The 24,199-nt window shown below is 42.4% G+C and overlaps 1 protein-coding gene across 1 annotated transcript in view; it reads left to right on the top strand.

Annotated features, from left to right (window-relative positions):
• Positions 1–24,199, top strand: part of TTN (titin) — a 285,763-nt gene that overhangs the window by 175,217 nt on the left and 86,347 nt on the right. The window contains exons 182-213 of the mRNA XM_075530312.1: positions 80–219; positions 372–498; positions 609–875; positions 979–1,245; positions 2,146–2,412; positions 2,503–2,642; positions 3,229–3,355; positions 4,435–4,577; positions 9,262–9,385; positions 9,891–10,157; positions 13,506–13,603; positions 14,522–14,690; positions 14,779–15,045; positions 15,146–15,412; positions 15,497–15,775; positions 15,891–16,299; positions 16,492–16,616; positions 16,719–16,985; positions 17,982–18,251; positions 18,339–18,641; positions 18,740–19,042; positions 19,290–19,477; positions 19,568–19,682; positions 19,790–20,074; positions 20,173–20,324; positions 21,087–21,234; positions 21,385–21,562; positions 22,106–22,227; positions 22,369–22,656; positions 22,749–23,045; positions 23,391–23,577; positions 24,037–24,152. Coding sequence (XP_075386427.1) covers positions 80–219; positions 372–498; positions 609–875; positions 979–1,245; positions 2,146–2,412; positions 2,503–2,642; positions 3,229–3,355; positions 4,435–4,577; positions 9,262–9,385; positions 9,891–10,157; positions 13,506–13,603; positions 14,522–14,690; positions 14,779–15,045; positions 15,146–15,412; positions 15,497–15,775; positions 15,891–16,299; positions 16,492–16,616; positions 16,719–16,985; positions 17,982–18,251; positions 18,339–18,641; positions 18,740–19,042; positions 19,290–19,477; positions 19,568–19,682; positions 19,790–20,074; positions 20,173–20,324; positions 21,087–21,234; positions 21,385–21,562; positions 22,106–22,227; positions 22,369–22,656; positions 22,749–23,045; positions 23,391–23,577; positions 24,037–24,152 — 6,702 coding nt within the window. The remainder of the gene's footprint in view (positions 1–79; positions 220–371; positions 499–608; positions 876–978; positions 1,246–2,145; positions 2,413–2,502; positions 2,643–3,228; positions 3,356–4,434; positions 4,578–9,261; positions 9,386–9,890; positions 10,158–13,505; positions 13,604–14,521; positions 14,691–14,778; positions 15,046–15,145; positions 15,413–15,496; positions 15,776–15,890; positions 16,300–16,491; positions 16,617–16,718; positions 16,986–17,981; positions 18,252–18,338; positions 18,642–18,739; positions 19,043–19,289; positions 19,478–19,567; positions 19,683–19,789; positions 20,075–20,172; positions 20,325–21,086; positions 21,235–21,384; positions 21,563–22,105; positions 22,228–22,368; positions 22,657–22,748; positions 23,046–23,390; positions 23,578–24,036; positions 24,153–24,199) is intronic.

Below are 24,199 nucleotides of genomic sequence, written 5' to 3' on the forward strand. Positions count from 1 at the left end.
GCTTAGAGTTTGGGTCCCTCGGAGCTGAGCCTGCAGTTTATTTTCCCAGTCACACTAATAAACCATTGTGTTGTTCTAGCTCGACTAATAAAAGTGGAAAAGCCTCTGTATGGAGTAGAGCTGTTCGTTGGTGAAACGGCCCGCTTTGAAATAGAACTTTCGGAACCGGATGTTCAGGGCCAGTGGAAATTAAAAGGAGAGCCATTAACCGCTTCCCCCGTAAGTCGAGGATCTGATCCTACAGAGGGAGGGTGCTTGGTTCTTTCGGGTGAAAAGATACACTTCTTGTAGGAGCCCCTGCTGGGTTGTAGCCATTACCACTTATGAGAACTATGTTCCCTCTCTCCCTGTCTGACCATCACTCAAAATAGGACTGTGAAATCATTGAAGACGGCAAGAAACATACGCTGGTCCTTTATAACTGCCAGCTGGACATGACGGGCCAGGTTTCCTTCCAAGCTGCCAACGCTAAATCTGCAGCCAAGCTGAAAGTGAAAGGTATGCCCTACCTGCCCGCCACCCTTCTTGTGATCAAGTTTCCTTGTAAATCCCTGAGGTGAGCATGGGGCTGTGAATCAAAGCGCATGGCTGATTTCCTCTTCTTTCAGAATTACCCCTCATCTTCATCACACCCCTCAGTGATGTTAAAGTCTTTGAGAAAGATGAGGCCAAGTTTGAGTGTGAAGTATCCAGGGAGCCCAAAACATTCCGCTGGCTGAAAGGCACCCAGGAAATCGCAGGTGATGACAAATTTGAGCTTCTGAAGGATGGCACCAGGCATTCCATGGTGATCAAGTCGGCTGCTTTTGAAGACGAAGCAAAGTACATTTTTGAAGCAGAAGATAAGCACACGAGCGGCAAACTGATCATTGAAGGTAATAGGCAACAGGCCACCCTTACGATGTGCCTTTGCTTGTTTGAACGCTTTTATGTGAAGAAGTGCTAGAATCAGTAAGACTTCTCCTTTTTCCTTCACAGGAATCCGACTCAAATTCCTCACCCCTCTCAAGGATGTAACAGCCAAAGAGAGGGAGAGTGCTGTGTTCACTGCAGAGCTGTCCCACGATAACATCCCAGTTAGCTGGTTCAAGAACGACCAGCGCCTACATACAAGCAAGCTGGTCTCAATGCACGATGAAGGGAAAACTCACTCAATCACTTTCAAAGACCTCTCTATCGATGACACCTCCCAAATTAAAGTAGAAGCTATGGGGATAAGTTCAGAAGCTAAACTCATTGTGCTTGGTAAGTGATTTTTGTTTGTTTGCTTTTTGAACGACATCGCATTCAATTCAACAGAAATATATAGAGTAGCTGATCCATAAAATAGTTCTCTAAGTTCTGTATGGCAAGAAAACAGCCCGTCTTTAGGATGTGATTGCATAAATTTCCAGGCTAATTGCTGAAACTCTTCCTCTCTTAAGATGAGGACTTTAATGAAAACGGTGGCCCAGACCCCAAAATTAAACTCAGAATTAAAACTCTGAGCTAATTATTGAGCCTGACTATGTTTAAAATAGGAGTGTCAGTAATTCCTCTATCTTCACCTTACTCAAAATTATCTCACAGGGATGGTTTCCAAGTTTCTGACACAGGAGAACAAACAACGCAAAATTTATACTAATAAGCCTCGTTGTTTTCCTTCGGGACTTCAGTCAGCAATAGAAGCAGATCTCATCGATATCATCTATACGTGTGCATGCCCCAAAGAGCTTGTGGAAAATACCATTACCTTTTCATTCCATTTCCATGAACTTTGTGACAACCCTTCATAGACACAATTAAAAGTAAACTATGGATTCAGAAAAACAGATCATGTGTATCTGAAAGCTTAAAAGTAAGATGAATTCAGTTGTTATGAAATCAGATATTTAGTCAAATAGTGAAGGAAGACATAATTAAAATGGAAGAGAAGTTTGAGTGAGTCTCAAACTATTATACAGGTAGGCCAGCTCTTGATAAAACCCATGCATGGAATCCGAGGTTAACATTTAGAGAACTCCTTGTGAGTGGAAGTACGTTCACTGAGTGGACACTTGGGCACAATTCTCGACTGCCAGCACTCTCTAAGCGGCCTCTGACCACTGCCCCTGCACTGTCAGCTCCTGCGCTGGTTAGTGAGCTTCTGTTCACTTCTCCTTGCAGAGGGAGATCCGTATTTTACGGGAAAGCTTCAAGACTACACGGGTGTAGAGAAAGACGAGGTGGTTCTACAATGTGAAATCAGCAAAGCAGACGCGCCAGTGAAGTGGTTTAAGGATGGGAAGGAGATAAAGCCCTCTAAAAACGTGGCCATTAAGGCAGATGGCAAGAAGCGCATGTTAATCCTCAAGAAAGCCTTGAAATCCGACATTGGGCAGTACACCTGTGACTGTGGGACAGACCAGACCTCAGCAAAGCTTGACATTGAGGGTAAGGACGTTTCCACGAGTTTCCTTCTTGATGCTCTTGAGGCTATTTCTGCCCAGATCTAATGGAATATGCTGACTCTCAACTTTCCAGACCGGGAAATCAAGCTGGTGCGGCCCCTGTACAGTGTGGAGGTGATAGAGACCGAGACCGCCCGCTTTGAAACCGAAATCTCTGAGGATGACATCCATGCCAGCTGGAAGCTGAAGGGAGAGGCGCTGCTTCAAACACCTGTAAGGACAGTTCTGAGCTGCTCAGCCCAACCCCTCAGGGGGCTGTGCAAACAGAAAGGGACAGGAGAAAAGTCAGCGGCCATGCAGGACATTTAAAGCATGCTACCAGGTTCTGCGAGGCCTTCAAGGGGCCCCGGGGTTTGCTTCAAGCCCATCCTCCTCTTGGCAGCAGGAGGAAAGACCTGGCGATCTGTAAAGTTAGGCGCTTGGTAAACTCTCCGGGGCTGTTCTACTTTGTGCTGTCGAGTCACTGTGCTTGGGAATCAACCCCAGGACACCCTCAGTTACAGACTTTAAGCCCAAAAGAGAGATTCGCGCCTGTCAAAGAGCTTGCATAGGCACACCTGTGTTGTACTTGACTTAGTCATGTGGGTGGATACAGGCCTGGAGATGGTTCAGAAGTATCCAGCTTAGAGAAAATGCTGGCTGTATGACAGTACTTGGGAACTCAGTTTCACGTAAAAAGAAATCAGTTAGGTAATCTCCCCACTGTGCATGTGTATGTGTGTGGTATTCCGTTAATTAGGATATGATGTCCCTAAAAAATGATTTCCTATGACACTTTTTCCCTTCTCTTTGGATACAGGAGTGTGAGATTAAGGAAGAGGGCAAAGTGCACGTCCTTATTTTGCACAACTGCCGCCTGGACCAGGCAGGTGGAGTGGATTTCCAAGCTGCCAATGCCAAGTCTAGTGCACACCTCCGTGTCAAACGTAAGTAGTTATGTTTCAGGACTGTTGGGGGAGCAGTGGGTTAAGCATTGGGCTCTCACCGAATGGTCAGCAGTTCAAACTCACTAGCTACAATTTCGGGGTGGGGGGGACAAAGGTGAGGATGTCCATTTCCATAAAGATGCACAGCTTGAAAATCCTGTGAGGCAATTGTACTCCATCCTAGAGGGTCGCCGGGAGTCATAATGGACCAGAAGGCAGTGCATCTGGTTTGAGGGCTTTTTGCTTCCGCTGAAAATGAAATATGGGCTTTTGAATAAATGTACATGAAACCGGAATCATTTTATGAACTAGAGGAACCAGTTGCCTTGTATGAGAGGGTTTCAAAAATCTCCTATAAAAACAGAATTAAAAGATAATGGGATTTCCCCGCCCACTGGTGAGAGCCCCCTCATGGCTAGTTGACGGTCTAGCACCACGGTGGTTCAAATTCCAAAGTCTTGGAAATTTAACTGTCCTGGCCATCTGAATGAATGAACATTAAGCAAGTCAGATTTCCACATCAAGTCGATACTCACAGTCCAACTCAGAACTCTGAGACACTGCATAGCACTCGGGTGGCCGTGAAACTCCGCAGGCAAACTGCTCAGTGGGCACTTCCGACTCGAGAAGCGAGGTGGCGAGCACTCGGTGAACATTTTTAGAAGGTGTGAAGTGCTTGATGGACATGCACAGGCTATGGGATGGAGGGCCCCGGCCCTCTCCCAATCAGAGTCGTGGTTATTTTGGAAGCCACATACCTTATGTAGCAAGAGACACTTGATGCCTGGCAGAGGGACAGATGCAGCACAGATTCCTTGCTGACCTTGTGCTCCGGGACGAAAGGGCCCTACAAATACCCGCTCCCCAGCCACCCACTCTCCCCGTCTGGGGCCGCACCACGGGGCCGCACTCACATGGGCGTTACAGTAGCGGCCAGTCCATGGCTCTGCCCTTCTTGAAGAAATCATGGAGATGAATTAACTGAAGAAAGACCCCCTGGAGATGAATGGACTGAGTCTGTTCCTTCCTTCTGGAATTACAAATGAATAATCCAAACATGTTTCCTCCCTCTCGAAAAGCTCGAGTCATTGGCCTCCTGCGGCCTCTCAAGGATGTCACGGTGACCGCAGGGGAAACGGCCACCTTTGACTGCGAGCTCTCCTATGAGGACATCCCGGTGGAATGGTACCTCAAAGGGAAGAAACTAGAGCCCAGTGACAAGGTAAGCCCATGGCCTTTGCCTTCCTCCTCCTTTTTCTCTCTGGCTCTTCTGCCGTCACTTACATATGGCCCTGATCTGTTGCTCTTTCTAACCCCTTTGCCTGCCTTTCTCTCCCCCTTCTCTACTCTGATCTGGTTTCTGCTGAAATTGTAAGGTTGATTCTTCACGTTTTGGGTTGGGTTTAAACTGAGTTTGAAGTGGAAATTAAGATTTTTAAATAGGATGAAGTTTTCACTTTTGAAGGAAAAGAAAACCAAATATTCATTAGCTGCCAATGGCAGTTTACTTGATTCCATGGAAAACATTAAGGGTCCAAATGGCTTTGTGGTCAGATGCTCCCTAACACTGGTGTATGTTAGGTTTTTCCAGCAAACACTCTGCCTGCTCTCTAATGTTCTGCATATAAGGGGATTAAGAGGGCAGGACTGAGATTCCATTTCAGGCAGTTGATCAAGGGGCTGAGATAACTTTGGGACAGATTTGCTCGTCCAGCATTTTATCCGAGGCTATTTTTAACCCTCAAGTGTTTTGAATGCAAGTGGACTATTTCAAGTGTAACTCAAGGTACTGACAAGGAAAAGGGGCTCAGTGGTCAGCCACAAGTATGCGGACACAGATTCCCCAGTCTTCGCTTTGACTGACGTTCTCTATATCCAGACTTCACTCGTAGAAGAAAAGATTATTCAGATATCCCCCCCCCCTAATTTTGCCTATATGAAACTATTTCATCCCTCGTGTGGTGTTTACATTGTGTTTTCATTTCACCACTTAATTTTTAATCAAGCATAGCTTGGAAATAAGGCATAGGTAGGGCAGCACAGTGTTCTAAGTCTCCCCCGACCCCCAGCCCCTGCCCCAGCAATACCCAGTGTGGATTCAAGGCTTTAATGCACACCAAACTTTCGACTGAAATGGAAATTAAGACATAAATATAATTAGAAAGAGATTCAGTATAGCCACAAGGTTGACAGAAGTATCAGAAGGCAATGCACTTGAGCAAAAAATACATATATTCTACTAAGCTGATTCAATAATAGTCATCTTGTAGATGGCCATCATTACACGGGCAACGATGACCAGTTGGTCCCCTTTTAACTGGAGATACAAAGGAAGCAGAACATTCAAATGACAGCATAAGAGCTTGGATACACATGCAGAAAGCTGCCTCACAGGCCAGCCTTCTAGAATTAAACTAGTGATCAAATCTAATTGCTCTCATGTTTAAAAGCAGAGAACTGTTTCATTTTTTAAGATGCTTTCTAGATATGTGAATTCACGATCCGTATGCAAACGAACAAAACCAGACTCACAGTCATGGAGTTGATTCTGCCTCATGGTGACCATACAGGACTAGCCCTGTGGGTCTCTGCAACATTTAACTCTTCATGGGAGTGAAAGCCCCATCTTCCTCCCACACACGGTCCATGGCCTCAAATCACTGCCGAAGTAGTTAGCAGACCAATAGGAGCTCTTTTTAAAGATAAATTGATCATTGTTCTTTCCCGACTTAATAGCTTTTGGTCAGAGTAAGAGTTTTTTATTGGAAGGATAATTGTTATTCACATATAAAAGCTATCATTTTCACTCAAAACGTAAATTACAAAATGTGCTATTCACATGGCTTTTACTAAAAACAACAGTAAACCAAAAGTAAAGGCTTCTTATGGTCCCTAGGCTGTTCCCTGGGGCTCACACAGATCACCTTTCTATAATTTATAGAGCCTCTTTGTGGCTCAGTTAGCAAAGGGATTTTAATCCTTCATTGTAGCCATCCAAAATCACGCAGCCTCTGTGAACTTGCTCTAACATTACACAAATGCCTTGTTTGAAAGAGCACTTAAAAATTTTTTTTAAATAGTCACTGATTACATTTTGCTGAAATTACTAGCAGAACAAACTTGCTAGGGTCAATTTCATTCACTCTGATGAAACATTTAGCCTCTCAAATTAAAACAAACTAAACAGAATCAGATCATAGGAACAGAGATGGGAAGAGTTGCTTAGAAACTAGCTGAAACTTTTGGCTAACACCCTAAGAAAGAATTGCTAAGTCCTAAATGGCCTTTGATCATTTTGAATTGAAAATTTTCGACTTTAATTGCAGTCATGATACCTGCTCCATTCTAGCAAATGCTTCCCGTAAATCAGCATTATTTTAAAAGAACAATATCTAGCTTTGTGCTATGCAATTCATCAACAAATCTGCAGTGTTCGCTTTGCGGGTTTATTTTAAGTAAGTACTTGCTGGGTTTTGTTGTTGTTAAACAAGGCAAGATAAGTTGTGTATAAGCAACTTCCTGAGTGCCTCTGTAAAGTTCTGGGCGATGCACTAAATAACCACAGATATGTAAAATCGCCTCCGAGGAATTTGCATGATAACTGGCCAGTAGATCATCAGGTAGCATGAGTTAAAAGCTGATCCACTTCTTAAAACATCTATAAGTTATCAATTAAATTTACATTTAAAAGTAGATGTGTGTATTTATATTTAAAGGTCATTACAAAATATTTTTTTTATTTTCCTTATTCCAATACCATGTCCTTAATTAAGTAGCTGTGTTCCTGGGCTGTATCTTCATTATCCTTTACCTGTTATTTTTCCTTATGTTTTTGGCCTCTCCCAATATTATTAGGTAGCTCTATTAACAACCACATCCAGTTCCTATTAGATATTCAATAACTCCAATAACAAAACTTTCACATGATTCTTCACTCTTAATGGACTCATGAACAATGCAAAATCAATCTTGACGGCAGAGCACATGTTCTTATAGAATGTTAACGCATGGAGCCAGAAGACCCCTCCTCCAATTCTGCCGTGACTGGCACCACTGATAGGGAACTTTCCCAGTCCTGATGCTCACACACATAAAGGGGGCCATTCTTATTTTGGAACAAAATTAAGAAATTGAAAACAATATTTTAATCTTGGGTTGCATTACCTTGGAAAATCAATTTAATTCTTAAAAAACACATCAGAAGCAAGAGACTAAAACACTGGGAGAAGACTTCTAACATCTTGCGCCATGGTAAACACCTTATACTTGGAAGGCAAATTTTACTTCCAGCCTATCCTAGCCAATCTCCCCTTCTTTTCGTGATTCAAAAGAGACCTAGTGGTGCTTCTAGGTAACCACTGGGCCGCTAACTACAATATCAGTAGTTCAAAACCCACAGCCAATCCACAGGAGAACATGAGGCTGTCTACACCTGTGAAAAGTTAAAATCTCAGAAACCCCATAAGGACAGTTGTACCCAGCCCTTGTGTTCCCACAGCACCTTGCAGACACACAGGTAGCAAGATGGGCAGTTGTGGGACATCTTTGAGTTGGGATGGACTCACTAGCAGTGGGTTAGGTTAGGATTTCATGATTTAACTTTTCTAAGCTCTTCCTTCATATAAATGAGCGAAGATAGAATGGAAGTAAATATCAAATATTCTGAAAGAAAAGACCCCAAATGTAAAACAGAAATAAGTAAGGGTAAATCAACATAAAAGATTGTCATGAAAGCCTAAACATCCTTTAAAAGATCCAAAAGTAGCGGTTCCTTCATTTTCGAGTCCATATGTGGTGTGTGTATCAGTCAAAGAGCCCTGACAGCGTAGTGCAGTCTGCATGGTCAGCAGTTTGAAACCATCAGCAGCTCCGGGGAGAAAGACTGAGCTCTTCCTACCCTCACAAACAGGTACACCCTCGGAAACCCACAGGGGCTCACGAGGAGTCGGCATTGACTGGATGGCAGTGGGTTTGGTTTGTGGTTTGGGTGGCATGGTGGGATTCAGTGTTAAGCACAAGGTCAGTAGCTCAAAACCACCAGGTGGAAAATGAGGTCTACTCCCGTAAACATGTACAGTGTCAGGGACTGTGATAGGTTGCTCTGAGCCAGAATCGGCTCAATGGCAGTGAGTGTCTACCACTATACAACAACTTAGAAAGCATTAGTTTAAAATAGCTACCCAAATAAATCAAATTCATCTATCTCTTGGATTGCTTTTTCATGTATATATTTTGATTGTGAAAACAGGCCTATCAAAACGTACATCCCAACAATTTCTACATATACACATCAGTAATGTTGGCTATCTTATTCAAGCTGTACAAGCATTCTCATTTCATTCAGCCAGCACTAACATAAACTCAGAAAACCCTAAGGAAAACGTCTTCTTCCTCCTCCCTCCCACCCTGCCAACCAATCATCATCTTTGGTTTCTAGACACTTGATTATTTCATCTAAGTGAGGTCACACACACTGTCCTTTTTCAATTTATTTCACTGGGAATGGTCTTTTCAAGGTTCATGAGGTAATTGCAGCAGGACTGTCTCATGATTGCCGAAAGTATTCCACTGTAAGTATACAGCCCCATGGCTGCCGAGTAGATTCCTCTGCATAGAGATCCCATTGCACAGACGTGCACTGCTTCAGAGGCCCTCCAAGGCTGGGGATCTCACAGAGGCAGATGGCCACAGCTTTCTCCCACAGAGCCACTGGTAGCTTCGAACCACTGACCTCTGTGCCACCAGAGTTCCTTCTGGACATGCCAAATTTTGTTGATCTCTTCATCTGCTGATAAGATATTTCAGAAGCTTCCACCTTTTGACTACTGCAAGAAAAATGCTATAATGAACACTGATATATGTTTTGTATATTCTGAACCTGTGCTTTTTAAATAAAAAAAAACTAGGTTGTCACACGTTCAGAAGGAAGAGTTCATACACTTACCTTGAGGGATGTCAAGTTAGAAGATGCTGGGGAAGTCCAATTAACAGCAAAAGACTTCAAAACTCAAGCCAACCTCTTTGTGAAAGGTAATTACAAGACTTTTTTAAAAAAATACATGTTTGATACAAAAGCTCACCTATAATGCCAACTCTGGATTATCTTTATACGATAAGTGTCATATATCATTAAAATCCACAAAAATATCCAAGTCTAATTTTGCTCTTTGAACTAACAAAATATTTAATTGTCTGTGAAAGAGAGAAATTCACACACAATTTTTTCACAAGCATATTTCATTTCAGCCTCTGTTGTTTGTATTAAGCATTCTTAGTAGAAGCTCAATAAACAACTAGAGGATGCATATCCATTACTAACCAAGGGTTGGCTGTTATTTTCCTTCTGGCAAAGCTATTTTCCTCTGATGTAGAAATAATGAGAAAACATCATTATGAGAGGAAAAACTCTGAGTGGAATCAAAGCTTGACCAATGAGACTTAGAACAGGAAAAGCCGTGGGGATGCCAGAGGAAAGTTGAGGAGAAAGAAATTCAAGAAGGAAAGAACTCTACGCTAACGAGTACGATTCTTTCAGAACCACCTGTTGAGTTCACTAAGCCTCTTGAGGACCAGACGGTCGAAGAGGAAGCCACTGCAGTCTTGGAGTGTGAAGTGTCCAGAGAAAATGCCAAGGTGAAATGGTTCAAAAATGGGACAGAAATCCTCAAGAGCAAGAAGTATGAAATTGTTGCGGATGGCAGAGTCCGGAAGCTTATTATCCATGGCTGTACCCCAGAGGACATAAAGACATATACTTGTGATGCTAAGGATTTTAAGACGTCCTGTAACCTGAATGTCATTCGTAAGTACTCTTCTTGCACAGGACTTTTCATGGTCAACTTCTTTGATAACCTCCCCTCGCCAAAAAGCACTTTTTGCATGCCCTTTCTTAGCCTGATTGCATTTCTTGACAACTCGGGATATCAATACTGACCTAACCTGATTTTGTATGTATTTTTCAAACTATGTCTTTAGGCTGCGTCTTATTCTGATAAATGGCTGACCAGTCACTTTACATTTTGCACTTTTCTCACTCAGTGAACTAATGCACTTTTGTGTAAAGGGTCAGGGGTGGTGCGTGTTAGGTGTTAAAGGTGAAGAGGTAAGGACGCAAGATTTTTTTTTTAATCATCTTATTAGGGGCTCATACAACTCTTATCACAATCCATACATACATCAATTGTGTAAAGCACATTTGTACATTCATTTCCCTCATCATTCTCAAAACATTTGCTCTCCACTTAAGCCTCTGGCATCAGGTCCTCATTTTTTACCCTTCCTCCCCACTACCCCCTCCCTCATGAGCCCTTGATAATTTATAAATTATTATTTTGGCATATCTTTCCCTGTCCGACGTCTTCCTTCACCCACTTTTCTGTTGTCCGTCCCCCAGGGAGGAGGTCACATGTAGATCCTTGTAATTGGTTCCCCCTTTCCAACCCACCCTCCCTCTACCCTCCCAGTATCGCATACCACTGGTCCTAAAGGGATCATCGGCCCTGGATTCCCTGTGTTTCTAGTTCCTATCTGTACCAGTGTCCACCCTCTGCTCTAGTCAGACTTGCAAGGTAGAATTGGGATCATGGTAGTGGGGGGCAGGGCGGGGGGCGAGGAAGCATTTAGTAACTAGAGGAAAGTTGTATTTTTCATCATTGCTACATCACACCCTGTCTGGCTTGTCACCTCCCTGAGACCCCTCTGCAAGGGGATCTCCAGGGGCCTACAAATGGGCTTTGAGTCTCCTCTCCTCACTGCCCCCCTCAATCACTATGGTAAGATTTTTTGTTCTGATGATGCCTGATACCTGATCCCCTCAACACCTCGTGATCGCACAGGCTGGTGTGCTTCTTCCATGTGGGCTTTGTTACTTCTGAGCGAGATGGCTGCTTGTTTACCTTCAAGCCTTTAAGACCCCAGACGCTATCTCTTTTGACAACCGGGCACCATCAGCTTTCTTTGCACCCATTTGTCTTCAGTGATTGTATCAGGAAGGTGAGCATCATAGAATGCCAATTTAATAGAAGAAAGTTTTCTTGCATTGAGGAAGTACTTGATTGGAAGCCCAATGTCCTTCTGCTACCTTAATACTAAACCTATAAATATGTGCACATGTCTTTATCTAGACCTCTATAAATGTGCTTTGCCTCCCAGCTCTTTCCTCTATTTCCCTTGACTTTCCTCCTGTCCCACTATCATGCTCAGTCCCCACCAGAGTTTCAGCAATTCCTCTTGGTTACATTACCCTTGAACATGCCCTACCAGGCCTCCTACACCCTCCTCACCACCAATTTGGATCACTTGTTCCCTTGTCCCTGGGTTTGTTAACACCACTTCCTTTCTTCTAACCTCCCCCTCTCCCATGTCCCCCCGGAACTGTCGGTCCCATTGTTTTCTCCTCTAGATTGTTCATCCAGCCTATCTTATTTAGACAGATCCAGAGATAGTAACATCCACAAAAACAAGACAGCGCAAAACCAAGCAACAATATACAACAAAGCAGCAACAACAAACCAATGACAAACACACACACACACACACACACACACACAAGAAAGAAAAGCTTGTAGTTAGTTCAAGATTGTTTGTTGGCCTTTAGGACTGTTTTCCAGTCCAGTGTGTTGGGGAACCACACCCTGACCCCAAGGTCCACCTTCACCATTCCCTGGATAACTCACCGCTCCATTCCCTTGCTCTTCTGTTCCACCCCCCTAGTGTTTTGCCTCAGTGTGGCAGGATCAGATCGGTTCAATTCCCACACTGAGGACACAGATTTTTACAAGAAAATGAAAGGGGTTTCTGGGTCGAAGGAAAATAAATTCTCAGGCATATAGAATGACTTGAATATGAACAATGAATGTATAAATGTGCTTTACACAATTGATGGATGATTGTGATATGAGCCCCTAATAAAATGGTTAAAAAATAAATGTCAGTTTTAATAGGAGATTAGCATGACTTGTTCTAATGGGATAAAGCCAGTCACATAATGTTACCTCTGAGAATGGATAAGAAGACAGAAAGATAAGTCTGGATTTCGTGAGTCTAGGGTATGGAGAGGGCTCTACTGATTTTTAGCATTACTTCTTCGGCTGGTGAAAAATATGTAGTCTTTCTTTAAAAAGTCAACTGCTCGCTCGATTTCATTCATTTATCCAGCATGCCTTTCTTCGGTGCCCATCTTTGTGCTTGGTCTAGTTGCTACGCATTTGTTCATAGCTACCAAATAGTGGCTTTGATTGTGCTTCCACGGGTCTTGGGCTGCATTCTTTCTATTTCATGGTTTCTCTGCTTTAACTGGTGACCGAGTAGCTTCTTGGGTCTCTTTCTTCCCCTCGTCATCTACCTCCACTCCAAGAAGGCCCAGCTTCCATGAGCACATCTTCAAGTCCAAATTTCATAGATCAATAAAGTCATTTTGGAAATGAGTCTTAGGAGCCCTGAAAGAGTGAAGGGCAAGACGGCAGATCCCCAGACCTAAATAAACAAGAATCAGCTCTAGAGATGCATGAAGCAATAAGGGTCCAACACTAAACTGTCCTCCTGTACAAAAGACATGGCTTTGTTGCACTCATTAATTTTATGCCTCAGCTATCTGTGAAGTCTTAGAAGCTGATTTTTTTAATGGAATGTGTGTGCTTTCCCATTGCAAGTTATGCCTCTTAGCAATACTCAAGGCTGGTCATGATGCTTCGGGCAACATATTGTTGAACTCTGAAAATTTCTCCAAAGCGATGCTAGCTACCTTTAATACTGTTTGTTACTGAGACTTCCTTTGACGATATCACCTTTTGACATGAAGGATGACTAATGAAGACTTTTCTTCTAACTGTAATTAAAGAATATGAGCTGGCTAGATAGAGCAAGCGCACTGCTTGTTGGACAGGTAAGGGAGCTTCCAAAAGTTAGTGGAGAAACATGGAATTCTACCATGAACTTTTGAAGCGCCCTTGTATGGTATACCTTGTCTTTTTGGTAAACACTAAGGATATTTAAAAAGTAAATGACTGCTCCAAGTCCCTTCCAAGTCAAGTACAGTGATGAACGTGACAAGGACTCACAAGAGCCTCCCCTTTCCTGACACGTGTCACAGTGATGTCAGAGCACATTTCCAGACACCTCGTTTTGAATTCTGATGACCTTCTCTTTGCAGCTCCTCACGTGGAATTCTTAAGACCACTCACTGACCTCCAAGTCAAAGAAAAAGAAATGGCTCGGTTTGAGTGTGAAATTTCCCGAGAAAATGCTAAGGTCTGTGATTATAATATACCTGTTGTCTTATATTGTCAAAGAAATGTACCTTTACTTTGCATGATGCTAAAAGGGTGGAGAGGGGTGGAAGAGGGAGACGCTTAATTAAACCTCCCTCTGATCATCATTTTATATTAAAGATTATTCCTGGGAGAGGGACAGTAGAGAAGGGGGGAAGGGAGACTCCGGATAGGGCAAGATATGACAAAATAACGATGTATAAATTACCAAGGGCATATGAGGGAGGGGGGAATGGGGAGGGAGGGGGGAAAAAAAGAGGACCTGATGCAAGGGGCTTAAGTGGAGAGCAAATGCCTTGAGAATGATTGAGGCAGGGAATGTATGGATGTGCTTTATACAATTGATGTATGTATATGTATGGATTGTGGTAAGAGTTGTTTGAGTCCCTAATAAAATGTAAAAGAAGAAACGAGAAAAAAATGATTAGGGCAAAGACTGTACAGATGTGCTTTATACAATTGATGTATGTATATGTATGAACTGTGAAAAGAATTGTATGAGCCCCAATAAATTGTTAAAAAAAAAGATTATTACTGTGGTATGAAATATGTAATCAGTGTAATGGTTCTAGTTTCTAAAACAGTTTTACTATTCCATGAAAACATTGGGCTCAAGATCAGTAGATTGAAATAGTCTTAGTTTAAACTGTATTAAATTGCTGTTCTCTTAGGACGAAAACAAGCAAATTGCAGCAATTTCTTATGCTCCAACTAAGTGTTTCTAATTGCTTTCCCCCGTTGGTGAGTCCCTTCAACGCCGAGGGTCAGTTGACATGTGTGGGAAACAAAGGGGTTGGTCTGCATCATCTCAAATGCCTTCTCAGCCTCTAAAGTGCTACGATTCCATTGTTCTTAGTGACTGACAATAGTATCTTTTATCACTTTATCTTAAATGTAGGTCCAATGGTTTAGAGACGGTGCCGAAATTAAAAAGGGCAAGAAATATGACATCATATCTAAGGGAGCAGTGCGCATTCTTGTTATCAACAAATGTCTCCTGGGTGACGAAGCCGAGTACTCCTGTGAAGCGAAGACCGCGCGGACTTCCGGCATGCTCACTGTATTGGGTAAGGATGAAATGTTTCTCTGTGGGAAGATATGTTAGAGAAACATCATAACTTCCAGTTTGACCCAATGCTCTTTCAACTCTTGCAGAGGAAGAAGCTGTCTTTACCAAAAATCTTGCCAACATTGAAGTTAGTGAGACCGACACTATCAAGCTGGTGTGTGAGGTCTCCAAGCCTGGCGCAGAGGTAATTTGGTACAAAGGGGATGAAGAGGTCATTGAAACAGGAAGATATGAAATAGCCAAGGATGGAAGAAAGAGAATCCTGATCATTCAGAATGCTCAACTCGAGGATGCGGGCAGCTACAACTGCCGACTCCCAAGTTCTCGAACCGACGGCAAAGTCAAAGTCCATGGTATGAGAATTAGTGATGATTTTTTAAATTACTTGTACTTGTTGGACTTAAGGTACAACGGAATACACGTTTTCAATAACTTGCACGGTTTTCTTTCTAGAACTTGCTGCTGAATTTATTTCAAAGCCCCAAAACCTTGAAATACTTGAAGGAGAAAAGGCTGAATTTTCCTGCACCATCTCAAAGGAGAGCTTTGAAGTCCAGTGGAAGAGGGATGACCAGACCCTCGAATCTGGAGACAAATACGACATTATCACTGATGGCAAGAAGAGAGTCTTAGTGGTTAAAGACGCCACGTTACAAGACATGGGCACCTACGTCGTTATGGTCGGGGCCGCGAGGGCAGCTGCTCACTTAACAGTCATCGGTAAGTATGTTCTGGCTTTTTTAATGGTTGCCTCTACCTCTTTGGCCCTTGTTCATACTATGACATCTTCTTGTTTCTCCCCAGAAAAACTCAGGCTCATAGTTCCTCTTAAGGACACCCGTGTAAAGGAACAACAAGAAGTTGTTTTCAACTGTGAAGTCAATACTGAAGGTGCCAAAGCAAAATGGTTCAGAAATGAGGAAGCCATATTTGATAGCTCAAAATATATTATTCTCCAAAAAGACCTGACCTACACCCTCAGAATCAGAGATGCCCGCTTAGACGACCAGGCCAACTACAGTGTATCGCTGACCAACCACAGAGGTGAAAACGTTAAGAGTGTGGCCAATCTAATAGTAGAAGGTAAGTAACTGACATGGTGGTCGAGGCTAATTGGTGGTTGTTTTTTTAATATATATATATATATAATCTATATGATGCAAACAATTAAAATCAACATGATTCTCCTTTAAAACAGAGGAAGATCTTAGGATCGTTGAACCTCTTCAAGATATTGAAACCATGGAAAAGAAATCTGTCACATTCTGGTGCAAGGTGAACCGTCTCAACGTAACACTGAAATGGTTGAAAAATGGAGAAGAAGTGCCTTTGGACAATCGTGTCTTATACAGAACTGACAAGTATAAGCATTCTCTAATCATTAAAGACTGTGGCTTCCCAGATGAAGGCGAATACACCGTGATCGCTGGACACGACAAATCTGTGGCCGAGCTTCTCATTATCGAAGCCCCTACAGAATTTGTGGAGCACTTGGAAGACCAGACAGTCACAGAGTTCGATGACGCCGTCTTCTCCTGCCAGCTCTCCAGAGAGAAAGCAAATGTGAAATGGTACCGAAATGGGAGAGAGATCAAAGAAGGCAAAAAGTGAGCCAATGCTTCACATTCTCCATTTCTGTAGTTATAGTAGGAGGGGGCTTCAAAAATTCTTGGAGAAATGTAATGAAAAGATAACAGAATTTGTCCACAAACCTTCCGAAGCCCCCTCATCTAGCTTGCACTTTGGACAACATGATGGTAATTGTACGAGCTAATGGACAACTCAATCTCTCCTCTCAGATACATATTTGAAAAGGAAGGAAGCGTACATCGACTCCTTATAAAAGACTGCCGGCTGGACGACGAGTGTGAATATGCTTGTGGAATAGAAGACAGGAAGTCTCGGGCTCGACTTTTTGTGGAAGGTATGAATTAAGTGAAGGGACAATTTTATTATCAGCGAATAATGAGCTGAATCCTTAATCAAAAAACCAACATATTTGTATTTATTGTACATTTCTTTTCAGAAATCCCTGTCGAGATCATCAGGCCCCCTCAAGATATTCTGGAAGCCCCTGGTGCTGACGTCGTCTTCTTTGCTGAGCTCAACAAGGACAAGGTGGAAGTCCAGTGGCTAAGAAATAACATGATTGTTGTCCAAGGGGACAAACACCAGATGATGAGTGAAGGAAAGATACACAGACTACAGATTTGTGACATTAAGCCCCGTGACCAGGGGGAATACAGATTTATTGCCAAAGACAAAGAAGCCAGAGCTAAGCTCGAACTGGCAGGTAAGTCCCCTTATTTTATTTTTAAATGCCCTTCTAATAGCACACATATATTACACAAATTTCAGATTTCACAGTTAGATTAATAAAAAGGTTTTCCTATTTTCAAACCTTATACACATGTCAACTATCTTGATTTCTCCTGCTACAAAGTAATTACCCTAAGTGAAAGTACATGGATAGCAATTCATCATTACATGACAGAACCTAGGGGGTCACTGGGAGTCAGGATTGACTCAGTTGCAATGAGTCCCTTTGTTTTTGTGAGGTTTGGGGAGATTTTTAAAATTTAATTATACCTCCATTTTCCAACCCCCTGTGAGTCTTCTTGAGCCTGATTCTGATCATGACTCAAAGCTTCTAAGTCATCCTTTTGGGGATGGGGGTCATTTATGAAAAAGCCATTCGTGTATCACACATAAGACGATGTCTGTTTACTTTAAACTAACTAAATAGGGCCTGTTATATATTTTTTTCACGTTGTCCAGTCCACTGTTGTTAGTTTTGGCAAAGAGTAAGAGGTTTGATGACTTTTTACCATCTTTAATCCTCAATTTTCTAGTTTCTGATCATTTATAAAATAAACTATGAGAACTCCAAGTCCGAGTGTATTCTCTGCTGTATCTGTATTACACTTGCTTCCAAGTGTACTTACTGAGTACGCACCACAAATATGGAATTGATTCTGACTCACACAGACTCTGTAGGACAGAGTAGAAAGGTGCCACAGATTTCCAAGGCTGTAAGTCTTTATGGATAAGCAAGTGGCCTCATCTTTCTGCCTCGTGCCGCAGGTTGGTGGGTTCAAACTGCCAACCTCTCATTTAGCAACCCAACACTTAACTCACTGTGCCACCACGGCCCCTTATTTATTATACTATACATAATTCCAAGTTTATGTAGGCAGTGTTTGCTCACAAGTGCATAGTAAGCAATCTCTGGTTTAACCTAACTACAGCAAATAACTAAGAACGTTCCACGTGTTGCTTTTTTCACTAGCTGCCCCTAAAATCAAGACCGCTGATCAAGACCTTGTGGTGGATGCTGGCCAGCCTCTGACCATGGTGGTGCCGTATGATGCCTATCCCAAAGCAGAGGCCGAGTGGTTTAAAGAAAATGAGCCGTTATCTTCCAAGACTGTTGACACTACAGCGGAACAGACGTCTTTCAGAATTTCCGAAGCCAAGAAAGGAGACATAGGAAGGTATAAAATCGTGCTTCAGAACAAACATGGGAAAGCAGAAGCATTCATCAACTTACAAGTTATTGGTAAGCCCCAAAGTCATTCAGGCTTGATTGGCAAGGCACAATTGAAGGAATGGTAACACTAACAATTCTTTTGTGTGTGGCCTATAGATGTGCCTGGGCCAGTACGTAACTTAGAAGTGACAGAAACATTTGATGGTGAAGTAAGCCTAGCTTGGGAAGAGCCATTGACTGATGGTGGGAGCAAGATCATTGGTTATGTTGTTGAAAGGCGTGACATCAAGAGGAAAACCTGGGTTCTGGCCACTGACCGTGCAGACAGCTGTGAGTTTACTGTCACTGGACTTCAAAAAGGAGGAACTGAGTACCTGTTCCGTGTGAGTGCCAGAAACAGAGTTGGCACAGGAGAGCCGGTAGAGACTGACAACCCAGTAGAAGCCAGGAGTAAATACGGTGAGACCTTTTGAAGTAAACTGCTAATTAGTCTCTCCTTGTTTTTATCCTTGATGTAACTCAAAATCTGTGCTTTTCCCCTGTGTGGTCAAATCTAGATGTTCCCGGCCCTCCTCTGAATGTGGCCATCACTGATGTGAACAGATTTGGTGTCTCACTGACATGGGAACCGCCAGAGTACGATGGAGGTGCCGAGATCACTAACTACGTCATTGAATTACGAGACAAGACTTCCATCAGGTGGGATACTGCCATGACAGTCCGAGCTGAAGATCTGTCAGCAACTGTGACTGATGTGGTGGAAGGACAAGAGTACAGTTTCCGTGTCAGAGCCCAAAACCGAATTGGAGTTGGCAAACCAAGTGCAGCCACACCCTTCATCAAAGTTGCTGATCCAATTGGTAAGAAAAGAATATTTACTGCCTGGTACCCAGTAATTAGACTCATCAACTAGAATAAAAGTTACTGAAAAAATAAAAGTAGAATGTCAGAAAAATCTGAACAAAATGTATAAATTCAGACTGCCTACCTTTTATTCATTAAATTCAGTAAACCATTATTTTCATGAGGACAGGATTAATTATAGAATTGTTTCAGTAAATTAGCACTAAACTAAATTCTATGGGTCACCTCTTTCGTTCATTTCAGAGAGACCAAGTCCTCCCGTCAATCTTAAAGCCTCAGACCAGACTCAGTCATCAGTTCAGCTCACCTGGGAGCCTCCTCTGAAAGATGGAGGAAGCCCAATATTGGGCTATATAGTTGAACGATGTGAAGAAGGAAAAGATAATTGGATTCGTTGCAATATGAAACTTGTCCCTGAACTCACTTACAAGGTAGAGCATTTGAATCTAAAAGGAAATATTCAGTGTGAGATCATAAACTTTAGATGTGCACTGCTTACAGAGATCAATTCTTAATTTTAGGTCACTGGATTGCAAAAAGGCAATAAATATTTATATAGAGTATCAGCAGAGAATGAAGCTGGTGTTTCAGATCCATCTGAAATTCTTGGTCCTCTAACTGCTGATGATGCATTTGGTAAGGGAAGATTTTACTTTTATATTTGTAGACGGTACCTGAGTACTTTTGGGTAGCATGGGGCTGAAATATAATACTGTAAACTCATTGATTTTTCTTCCTGTTAGTTGAACCAACAATGGATTTAAGTGCATTTAAAGATGGTCTGGAAGTTATTGTTCCGAATCCTATCAAAATCCTGGTTCCAAGCACAGGCTATCCAAGGCCAACTGCAACCTGGTCTGTTGGAGACACGGCGTTAGCAGAGGGGGATCGGGTGAAAATGAAGACCTTAACTGCCTATGCAGAACTTGTCATTTCTCCAAGTGAACGTCCAGACAAGGGCATTTATACACTGAAATTACAAAACCCAGTCACAGCGATTTCTGGTGAAATTGATGTCAATGTCATTGGTAAGTAACCAAAATTTATTAGCGAAGGTAATTTGGCAGTACTAATAAAAACTAGTACCAACTACAACTAACATTGATTTCTAACTACATTTTTTCAGCTCGTCCAAGTGCACCCAAAGAACTGAAATACAGCGATGTAACCAAGGACTCAGTACATCTGACTTGGGAACCACCAGATGATGATGGAGGAAGTCCACTAACAGGATACCTGGTTGAAAAGCGGGAAGTTAGCCGGAAAACGTGGACTAAAGTGAGTTTTAACATCAATATTACCCACTCCAGATGGAGAATGGGGAATGCCCCATTTTGCTGCGATGTCATGCAAAGTCCATAGGTGACACAGCTTGTTTATTACTAGAGTACCAATAACTTTTTTTAATGTATCGATGCTAATGCTTCCTGAGGCACTTCAGACAAATTCTTACCTGGTCTTATTGAATACCCACTGCTGTAGAGACACGCCCTACTCATCTCAACCCTGGAGGGGGGAGCAGAAGTGCCCCATGGGTTGTTATCTTCACAGAAAAGGAGACTGTGAGCTCTTTCTCCTGGGGAGTGGCTGGTGGTTTGTACCCACCAGTTAGCAGCCAAGAGCTTAAACACTGCACCAGTACCCAACATTCCCCTATTAAGCTGTAACTCCCTGCCTTGGTTGGTCAGACCACCATTCCACCCATTTGCATTGGTTGGTCTAATCTGCCATCCATACTACTTACCATCCTTTGCTCTAATTCAAATCACATTCCAAATCACCACGTAGGGAGGCATAAAGCATGCCTTCCCTGTCCACTTTTAAGTATATGTGCAAACAGTGAAATAGCTTTGCTTTTTATTGAGAGTCAAATATTATGTGTCTTACTTGACCATTTTTCTCTAATGTGAACCTAATATAAAAATGGTCCATACTGTCAGAAATAACTTGTTTGTATCCCTACTCGTGTTAAGACTTTTGATTTGGAGAACTTGGGGGTTTTTCCTTTTGAAATCTAATAACTATATTTCTTTATCCCAGGTTATGGACTTTGTGACTGACCTAGAATTCACAGTCCCTGACCTTGTTCAAGGAAAAGAATATTTATTTAAGGTCTGTGCTCGTAACAAATGTGGCCCTGGAGAACCTGCATATGTTGACGAACCTGTAAATATGTCAGCTCCTGCAAGTGAGTACACGCTTGATGATTTCTTACCTGGTCTCATGTTCTTGCTTCTAAGCCTAGATTTGAGGTGGTGGAAGAGACCAGGAGGTTGGTAATATGGAGATACATTCATAGGTGGCCCCTCTAAGACTAACTCTTTTTACAATGTTATAGCGGTACCTGACCCACCAGAGAATGTTAAATGGAGAGATCGAACTGCCAAGAGCATCTTCTTAACGTGGGATCCACCTAAATATGATGGTGGTTCACGCATCAAAGGATACCTAGTGGAGAAATGTCCACGTGGTTCTGATAAATGGGTCGCCTGTGGAGAACCAGTTGCAGAAACAAAGTAGGTTTTAAAAATTAGACAGCACAACCCAAAGACCTCACTCCCATCGAGGGAATTCCATGTCATAGCAACCCTATCGGACAGAATAGATAGGACCAAATTCAACAGCCCCTGTGGGTTTCTGAGACTGTAACTCTGTGTAAGCGCAGAGAGACAGGTCTTTCTCCCAAGGAGCAGCTGGTGGGTCCCAACTGCCTGCTGACCTTGTGGTTAGCAGCCCAATGTGTAACCGCTGTACCACCAGGCTCTTCTGCACAGCACACCCGTCTCTGCTCACTCCTATTCTGAAAGGTGGAAGAGTTCCCCCCTCCGCCCCCACTGCCCCAAAGGAAAATCTGCCTGTTTTGTTTCTCTGGTCTTTAAAAGTGCTGCAAAACATACCCCTGTCCTTGAGGTTTGCCTTACTTATTGTATTAAAGAGATACAGAATTAATTTAAGTAGTGTTATACCAAGGGGGCAGCGAGGTTTAGAAGAGACTGAGGATTATGCCGTGGGGCATCTGTATACATGGGAGTAAATGAGCTTATTTTGTTTCCTGGCAGAATGGAAGTGACAGGCCTTGAGGAAGGCAAGTGGTATGCCTACCGCGTGAAGGCCTTGAACAGGCACGGGGCCAGCAAACCCAGTAAACCCACAGATGACATCCAAGCTCTGGACACACAGGGTATGTAGTGTGTGTGTGTGTGTGTGTGTGTGTGTGTGTGTGTGTGTGTGTGTGTGTGTGTGTGTTTCATCAGCAAGAGTTTATTTAAATCGGTTTAAACTTGTTAACATTTTAAACAATCCTACACTCTTTCCAATTCAGAGGCTCCAGAAATTTTCCTTGATGTGAAACTTCTTGCTGGCCTCACGGTAAAAGCCGGAACTAAGATTGAACTTCCTGCCACTGTAACTGGCAAACCTGAACCTACAATAACGTGGACAAAGGCCGACAAGCTTCTGAAACCGGACAAGAGAATCACCATTGAAAATGTGCCTAAAAAGTCCACAGTGACAATCGAAGACAGCAAGCGGAGTGACACGGGCACATATATCATTGAGGCTGTGAATTCATGTGGCCGAGCTACTGCAGTGGTGGAGGTCAATGTTTTGGGTAAGAGAGGCTCATGTGTAGATACATCATTTAACTGTATTTTAAAATGATGCATGGTTTTTAAAAAAGCTTTTATTCCATTCCCTCTCCAGATAAACCTGGACCACCAGCTGCCTTTGACATCACAGAAGTAACCAATGAGTCATGTCTTCTAACGTGGAACCCACCAAGGGACGATGGAGGATCTAAAGTCACAAACTACGTTGTGGAGAGAAGGGCAACTGACAGTGAAGTGTGGCACAAGCTCTCGTCGACTGTCAAGGACACAAATTTCAAGGCCACCAAATTAATACCCAATAAAGAATACCTCTTCAGAGTTGCTGCAGAAAACATGTACGGCGTTGGTGAGCCTGTGCAGGCTAGTCCAATAACAGCCAAATATCAATTTGGTAAGTTTCTGTAACATTTGGGGAGAAACCAAACCAACCTGGATTAGTGTGTCAAACTTTGATTAAGGTACTGTGTGTGTGTGTGTGTGTGTGTGTGTGTAGCTAAAACCAGATCCACTGACAAGTCACTTCTGACTCACAGAAACCCCATGCAGGCAGCTTCATCTTTTTCCTGTGGAGCAGCTGGTGGCTTTGAACTGCCGATCTTGAAATTAGCAGCCCTGTGCCTAACCTGCAGTACCTCCAGAGCTCTCTTTTTACACACACACACACATGTATGCACACATATACATACATATATATATATACATGGCATAATATCTGGTATCATTATTCTGTCTACAGATCCACCTGGACCTCCAACTCGCCTTGAACCTTCCGACATCACTAAAGATGCAGTGACGCTCACATGGTGTGAGCCAGATGACGATGGTGGCAGCCCAATCACTGGATACTGGGTTGAAAGATTAGACCCGGATACTGATAAGTGGGTTCGATGCAATAAGATGCCAGTAAAGGACACAACATTCAGGTATGCCCAAAATCTCTCTGTCGGTAGCTTAATGGAACATACTCAAATTTTTATTATTTTTGATTCAGTTTGATCATATATTAGCATCATATTTTGAAAAAAATCAACATTTTCAACTATATGATTTCATGTTAAATACATTCCATCCAAGAACACAATTGCTCCATTTTACGATAAACTCCTTATTTGCTGGGGAAGTTTCCAAGTATTTGGCCTCCCAGTATATTGTGAAAATGATTGTAATTATATTATCATTATTATGATGATCCTTATTAGTAGTAGTAGCTTTGTGCATTTGGCCAAATCTAGCCATTAAAAGACAATTTATAGTGAAATAGTTCCAGTTAAATTTCAAAGTCCATTTTCACAATCCAAATAGATTAGCCTATTAAATATAAAATAAGCCTAGGCTTCTGCTAAAAAATTAATAATTGCTAAACTTTCATTTTATTAATGTAGAGTGAAAGGTCTCACCAATAAAAAGAAATACAGATTCCGCGTGTTGGCTGAAAATCTTGCTGGACCTGGAAAACCCAGCAGATCAACTGAACCAATATTAATAAAGGACCCCATAGGTATTACTAATGTACTTTACTGTGATTATGTTAATTCTTACAATATA

This window comes from Tenrec ecaudatus, chromosome 13, assembly GCF_050624435.1.
Source record: "Tenrec ecaudatus isolate mTenEca1 chromosome 13, mTenEca1.hap1, whole genome shotgun sequence".
NCBI classification, from domain to species: Eukaryota; Metazoa; Chordata; class Mammalia; order Afrosoricida; family Tenrecidae; genus Tenrec; species Tenrec ecaudatus.